Source organism: Prunus dulcis, chromosome 8, assembly GCF_902201215.1.
Source record: "Prunus dulcis chromosome 8, ALMONDv2, whole genome shotgun sequence".
Taxonomy (NCBI): domain Eukaryota; kingdom Viridiplantae; phylum Streptophyta; class Magnoliopsida; order Rosales; family Rosaceae; genus Prunus; species Prunus dulcis.
The window spans coordinates 6,575,816-6,583,065 of NC_047657.1; the positions used below are offsets into that span (position 1 = coordinate 6,575,816).

The 7,250-nt window shown below is 38.0% G+C and overlaps 1 protein-coding gene across 1 annotated transcript; it reads left to right on the forward strand.

The window, feature by feature from the left end:
• Positions 1 to 1,207: 1,207 nt before the first annotated feature.
• Positions 1,208 to 7,196, forward strand: LOC117638347 (telomerase reverse transcriptase-like). Its single transcript, XM_034373478.1, has 10 exons — positions 1,208 to 1,642; positions 1,734 to 1,811; positions 1,937 to 2,002; positions 2,163 to 2,271; positions 2,936 to 3,339; positions 3,538 to 3,649; positions 4,205 to 4,346; positions 5,528 to 5,666; positions 5,834 to 7,063; positions 7,173 to 7,196. Exons 1-10 carry the CDS (start codon positions 1,208 to 1,210, stop codon positions 7,194 to 7,196), a joined length of 2,739 nt encoding a protein of 912 aa, XP_034229369.1.
• Positions 7,197 to 7,250: the final 54 nt, after the last annotated feature.

Below are 7,250 nucleotides of genomic sequence, written 5' to 3' on the forward strand. Positions count from 1 at the left end.
TTTCTAAGGGAAATCATCCAATGGGATGTGCAGAACACACCCGGAGTCTCTCAAATGGGACCTTGGTGCTCGTCAACTTCCTAAGGGGAATCATCCTACAGGATATGTAGTACATGCCCGGAGTCCTTCATGGGGGACCCTGGTACTCACAAATCTCTAAAGGAGGACGTGCAATCAAAAACATAGGCTGGTTGCTCAAGCAGTTCACAAGTCAAACACCTTCTCTAGCCGGAAGCCCAAGTCCACGAAGAAAGCCCAGTTACAGCTGGACAGCCCAACGGATAATCTACATCTCCTACATGCCACCACGCGCCATGCAGAAGCTGGGGGGCATTTGTGGGAACCTAATTAAATCAAAACCCTAGGTCAAATAATTCCTACCATTTGGGGATTATTTGACCAAATTGGGAATCAATCAACCTAATTAGGAGTTACTCAATTTAATTGGGAATTATCCAATTAAATTGAACGTTACCTAATTAGGTTGAGATTTGATTTGGTTAATTACCACGATCCCCAATTAAATGAGGAATTGCCTAAATTGAATCGGGATTGATTTGATACCTACCACAATTAGGGATTTGATTTACCCTAATTAATCAAATCCCTAATTAATCAAATCAATTCCAAAAAGGGGAGGAATAATTCCCTTCCATCTACGGAATTATTCCTCTGAAACCCTAGCCTCCGAGACCACTATAAAAGAATGGCCACACACAAAGGTTAAGGTACGCCTAAATTCCTACTAAAACTCTGCAAAAATTATTTCTCAAAAACCCTAGCCACCCCCTCTCTTTCTCTCTCTCACACAAGGCTCAGGCCACCACACACGGCTCCGGCCACCCGATTTTCCTTGAATTACCCTACCTAACTTAGGCATCGGAGGGCCTTTGGCCAACACCCCTCTGGTGTGGTCCTTTTACTCCGATCGCTTTTGGAGAAAAGAGAGGCTGAGAAGAAGAATATCGCCGAATATCATTAATATTCGCGAATTTCGTCTTCCACAGCAAAACACGATAATTCGCATCGATAATGCCGTGGGATCATTTGATAAAACGCCGAAGAAAAGAGAAGAACTACGCCAGTAATACAAACAATAAAATTGTTGCTCAACAAAATTTAGTGGTTTGACCGAACCTTAATCTGCGCTTTTTTTAATGGAACTGCCCAACAAAAAAAAAAAAAAAAAAAAAACAATTGAACTGAAATGGCGCACTCCTATTACCCCTCTAAAATTCGTAAGATTTTCTCTTCAGAGTCCAGTCCACTGTCCATTGTGCCAACCAAGAAAAAAGTTCACTTTTCAGGCCTCCAATTTTCCTGCCCACTTTCCGAGAAAATGCGGAAGAAACGCTGCGTTCCGGAGGTCCTCCGCCGGTTATTCCATAACCGGCCGCTCACATTGGCCGACGCCATCACCTCCTTACTCCCTCCTCATTCCTCGTCGTCAGTCCCCGACGACTGTCGTTTTTGCAAGGGCAGCCGTTGCCTCAGCTGCAGCGGGCCCAACGGCATGTCGTTCATTCTCCGACCCAACGACCCTTCCGATTACTGCAACCTCCTCAACCACTGCTACGTCGTCTGGGAACGCGCCCCTACGCTTGCTCACTTTTCCCCCGACTCTCATTGGTCCCAAATTGAGGTACTCGTATTCATACACATGAATACACATTTGGTTCCTTGTGTTGTTTTTGTTTGTGTATTTGTGTAAAAATTGCGTTTACTGTGTTCAGATTGTGAGAGCGGTGATTGAAGTGATGATGCTTGAGCAACCTCTGTCTTCCAATGTGATATGTACTGGTTATGATAAGGTACATACGTTTTCTTTTCTTTATGTATATTTTGAATTTATGGAATTTCATTATAGACATACAGAATATAATGTTTGTTTGTTTGTTTGTTTGTTTGTTTTTTTTTTATTGTTTGTATTTGGCAGTGTAATCAGTCAAGCCCCATTGTGGAGCTTCTAAATTCTTCGGCTTGGTGTCTTCTATTAGAAAGGGTATGTTAGTGTTACACATTGATTACTTGTGCTTAATGATGCAATTTAGTTTTACGTTTGGATTTTGAAATTCAATTATGGTGAAAATTTTGTATGGCAGGTTGGGGATGGTATTATGGTTTATTTACTAAGGAATGCGTCTATATTTTTGCCAATTCAGCGTAAGAAACATGAGCAGGTCACAGGTCTTCCTATCAGTAACTTATGTCCGAAGAAGTTGAAGCCTGCACCGCAGGCACTACATCAACAGTCATTGCAAAATCCATGTGGTAATCATGAGTTTATAATGTAATGTACTGTGTTTTGAAGTAATCAGAAGACGTATACATATCTTCTATTATCTTGAGAAAATCATGATTCATATACGTGCAGTCGCGCTTTGTGTTTAGGGGATAAAAGATCAAATTTTTTAGCATTTCATTGTGTTTTGAGCATGTATATGTGGCAATTCCTTTTCTCTCTTGATCAATGCAGGATTGGATTGTTCCATTTTTCAAGTGATATATTGGGTACTAGACATATTAAACAGTTAGCGCAGGAAGTCAATAGATTATACAATTCTGGACACACAAGGAATAGAGAATATAGGATAAATATCTGTTCTTCAGAGATGCGAAATATGGCTAGAATAGTAAATAACATGCTAATCCTTTAACATGTTACTAATTGATCATGGTTCTTAGTTTTGCCCTCAGCATAGTTGCAGGATTTAGGGAATTTACAATGCCTGATCTTTCTTGGTCTGCTCTTACTCAGTGTGTTTCTACGTTCATGTTGATTTATAATGTGTTTTCATGGAGCCACTTCTTTTCTTATGATCTCTCCAGGTCTCTGGTTTATGATTTTTAAGCTTTTTGTTCTTCTTATGTTGTTTTACTTGCTCATATCTAGAATTACCCCTTAAAGGATGATTGAACTGCAACTTTATCTCAGGACCCCGGAAAAAGAGGGAAAGAGATGATAACATACAGTCAATGTTGAAGAGACAGCAGCTCGGTAGTTCTTTCAGCACTGATGAAACATTCAGTTCTGTTACCTGCAGTGATAGTGGATTTGATAGGAATAAGCATGGCCATACTGAAGCAGCTATGGAAACAACCAGCACTGTTAGCGATGGCGATGAGGGTAATTTAAATCATGAACTTCAACAGAGTTCAGAAAGGCTTAAGAAGCGTAAAAGACCATTTAGATGGCAGCGCTGCAGGAAGCGCAGACAATTAACTTCTCAAGAAACCAGCGTTAAGGGTCCTTTCACAACAGTTCTTGCTGACAAAGAGAGCTTACCTGGCAGGCTTTCTTGTTGCTTGAAACCGAGCTCAGGTCTTCATGATACAAAGGTGCTTTGACAAATCCTCCAATTTTCTTACTCAAAATTTGTGTAAAATGTCTGAATCCCGCCTCTCTGGAGGGGCTCCTCAATACCGTTTGATTGGAAAAAAAGGTCTGAAATGTTGGAGGCTTACAGACTTTAGTAAGTTTCTTTTCTGTTTATTTGCCGTCCTTGTGTACTTTACTCAAGTGTTTTTATATGGCAGTGCTCTTGTTTGGGGTTCCAAGTTGCACAAAAGGTTGCCAAAGGGGCTGAAATAGACAGAAAATCCATGTTCTTTAACTTGGAACGCTCATTATCAGTTTTCCCCAAAAGACGTATCCTTTTGTACTAGTTTTGGAGTGTGGTATATATCTGTACATGTACATACATACATACTTACTAGAAAGATGCACAGTTCCAGTCTCTTGATTACCATTGGCCATAAGAATCCATGGTGACCATATGTTGGATTAAATTCCAATGGTTGGCATTAATTCTATAAATTTTTAGGATTTGAAGAAACTATTGGATTTTGACCTAATGATTGGTAACCTTGGATTTTCAAGGTCGATAGTGACCAAGTGATCAAAATCTTTATGTATATATTCTTTGCATTTTATTTTGTTTATTTATGCATTGTTGTCCATTTTAAATATACCTACCATCTCAGCATATATTTATCTCAACAATTTACTTTTCATGCATAATTCCCTGGAAAATGATGATTATGTATGCTGCCATCTTGTTCTTTTCTTTTCCTATTATAATATATTCCCCCAGAATCTTAGGTTTCTTTTGGCAGTACACTTATGCGTTCCTGCTGCCTTTTTTGTGTATTATTATTATCTTTTTCAAACGATATTGAATGCATTGTCCTTAATGATCTTCAGATGTGCTGAATTCTGTAAAGCCCAATTCTGTCGGTGCAGAGTCTCTTGTTAAGTGTATTTTTGGCATGTCGGACATAGAAAGTGCTCTGTCCAAGATATGTCCTCATGGAAGTGGTCCTTGTCTCATGGGTTCTGCATGCCTGTAAGCTGCTCATTATTCTTGATAACAGTTTGGAGTTACAACATAATCTTTAATTTTATGCTGTTCAGGAATAATGGTTTGTATTTTTAATTTTGGTGGTGCCTTATGGTTTTGGCTTCAATTTCAGTGGTACCGGACTATCTGTTTTAGTTGTTTTATAAGGAATGCGTAGATGGTAGCTTTTAGTTACTAGCCAGTACGAGTCTAATGGCTAAGGACCTGTTTGGTTCACAGATTAGTGACTTGGGAATGGGTATGAGATTCCCTTCCCATGTTTAGCAAGCATATTCATAGAAATGTCATATCTGCTGCGTGGTTATCAACTTATCAACTTCCCATGAAACAGGGAACGTGAAACCCTTTGACCTCCTTGGGTTTGCTTTTCCCTTGCTTTGGAAATGGATCTATTTCATTTTCTTGTGACTGAATTGCCCCCATTATAAACTAAAAATACAACTTTTGGCTTTAAAAATGATTGGCATTTCTTCCTTTTTAATAAGGGTATTATTGGAAATCTGAACAAATTTTAATTCCTATTTCTGCACAAACGAAACATGGGAATGGGAATAAAAGGTATTCCTTGGCTTTTGTTTCGCAGAATTTTTAAACACTGGAATGGAAGTCTTTCATTCCATGCCCCTGGAATGTGCATTCATTCTGAGGTGCAGTATTCATATTTTCTTGTTATTTTAACATGATAAGGTATGCCTTTCAGTAGGAGAGTTATTTGAGAAAACCTGTTTCTTGTTTTTACTGTTTAGCTGTCTCAATAAAATGATAGTCATCGGTCAATGAAATAATATTTGATGTGCCTTCATTGGCTTCTATCAAATTGATGAGACCAGATTTTGGATAAATATGTGATGATGATTATTGGTTGCAGTTGTTTTTAGGTTTGCAACTTGGAGCACAAAAACCTGATATATTATGCTGACTATGAGGAAATGACTATTTGGATTGCTGATTTTAGGCCTACAACCTTTGTTTTTAAGTAGTTTTGTATTATGAGTTTTTGGATTTCTGTTCTCTGTGTGTGGGAGAACTTGTTTAGATCATTATGGTCATCTTAGGCTTGTAATCTTTGTTTTTAAGCCATTTATAATGTCTTTCCTATCAAATTTCTTTTGTGTGTGTGTGGTCTTCCTGTCCATGAACGTTAATTGCCTGCTTATGTTTTCCAGGCATCACTCACTTGTTAAGTCGCTTAAAATTCTCATACGCAGAGCTCGGCATTGCCATCATTTGAGATTATTGGAGAAGCATTGTTTTATTACATCTCCAAATCCGAATGCTATTAAAAATTCTGGTTGCATCTTTGAGGTCAGCATTCTATTTTGATAGTTTGTGAGATGTATGATGGTAGTGTACGAGGCATGAAGTTGGCTTACTAAGTGCTTTTAGTTTCGACATTTTATATTTCTTGTTTTATGTTTTGCGATACTTTTCCCATTCTTATAAGAAGGTAACATGATTTTGACTCTCATCAGGGAGAAAGGCGGGGTAACAGTGTACTGAAGAAATCTCAGTGTTGTACTACTGATTCTTGCAATGGTTCTCCAGCAGCCATTGATTCTCATTCTGAGGCAATTAAGTCTTACTGCTTGAAAAGTCAGGTGGTGTCCTTTGTATGGGCTGTTTGTAGGAGTATTATTCCACCAGATTTGCTAGGAACTCCTTCTAACTGGAGAATGTTGAGGAGAAATATTTCCAAGTTCATTTGTCTTAGAAGATTTGAAAATTTTTCTTTAAAGCAATGTATGCATAAATTGAAAACATCTAGGTTCCCATTTTTATCAGATAAACAGTATTTCTGCTGCATGAATAATCAGGCACCAAAAGGCGTAGATGGAAAAAGTTCAGAAATTAATAAAGGATCCACTAAATTGAATGATGCCGCACATCTTGTAAAACAAAAAGTCTTAGAAAGCTGGATTTATTGGTTCTTTTCATCTATAATTGTTCCTTTGTTGCAAGCCAACTTCTATGTCACTGAGAGTGAGAATGGGAAGCAAGATTTATATTACTATCAAAAGTCAGTGTGGGAGAAAGTGAAGAATAAGACCGTTACTTGCATGAAAGCTCAGAACTATCATTACTTGGATACTGCAACAACTAGAAGGATTATAAGAAAAAGATTGTTTGGTTTTTCAAAGCTCCGGATTTGTCCAAAAGAATATGGAGTGAGGTTGCTAGCAAATTTAAAAGCATCATCAAGAATGCCAAGGCAAGAGTTCTATTTGGGAGATCGGTCCGGTGGAAGACTAGGAAGAACAAAAATGCATCAGAGAAGGGTCAGATTTGAACATTTTAAGTCAGTGAATCGTGTTCTTCGTGATACACATGCTGTTTTAAAATCTATACGATTCAAGGAGCCAGAGAAGTTAGGTTCATCAGTGTTTGATTACAATGATGTCTACAGAAAGTTGTGCCCTTTTGTAATTGGTTTGAAGAATGGATCGGCAATGATGCCTGATGTATTTATTGTTGTTTCTGATGTGTCAAAAGCCTTTGATTCTGTTGACCAGGATAAGCTGCTTTGTGTAATGAAAGATGTCCTAAGAACAGATGAATACTTTCTCAAACATGCTTATGAAGTTCTTTGCACAAAGAAATCTTTGTGGGTTCATGAGAAGCCTATATTAGTGGATCAAAATACCAGCTCGAGATTTAAATCTTCTGTCGTACACCGATCATTGCACAGTGTCCTTGTTAATCAGGTAATTTTGGGTATTCTGGAAAAAGTGTCTGGCATTGTTTTGTAAACTAATTTTATATCTTTTGAATATGTCACTATTTATTCTGTTTTTTTTCTGTTAATTTATGTAGTTTGTGTACTTTGTATATTCATGAACTTACTATCCCCAAGCCATCCCAGAAAAATAAACTGCTTGATATCAATGAAGT

Excerpts from the sequence above, each read along its gene's own strand:
- LOC117638347 (XM_034373478.1), top strand. The coding sequence starts at position 1,208 with ATGGCGCACTCCTATTACCCCTCTAAAATTCGTAAGATTTTCTCTTCA. Across the intron at positions 2,272-2,935 it reads GTCATTGCAAAATCCATGTG|GACCCCGGAAAAAGAGGGAA; the intron begins GTAATCATGAGT and ends ACTTTATCTCAG. Across the intron at positions 4,347-5,527 it reads CTCATGGGTTCTGCATGCCT|GCATCACTCACTTGTTAAGT; the intron begins GTAAGCTGCTCA and ends TATGTTTTCCAG.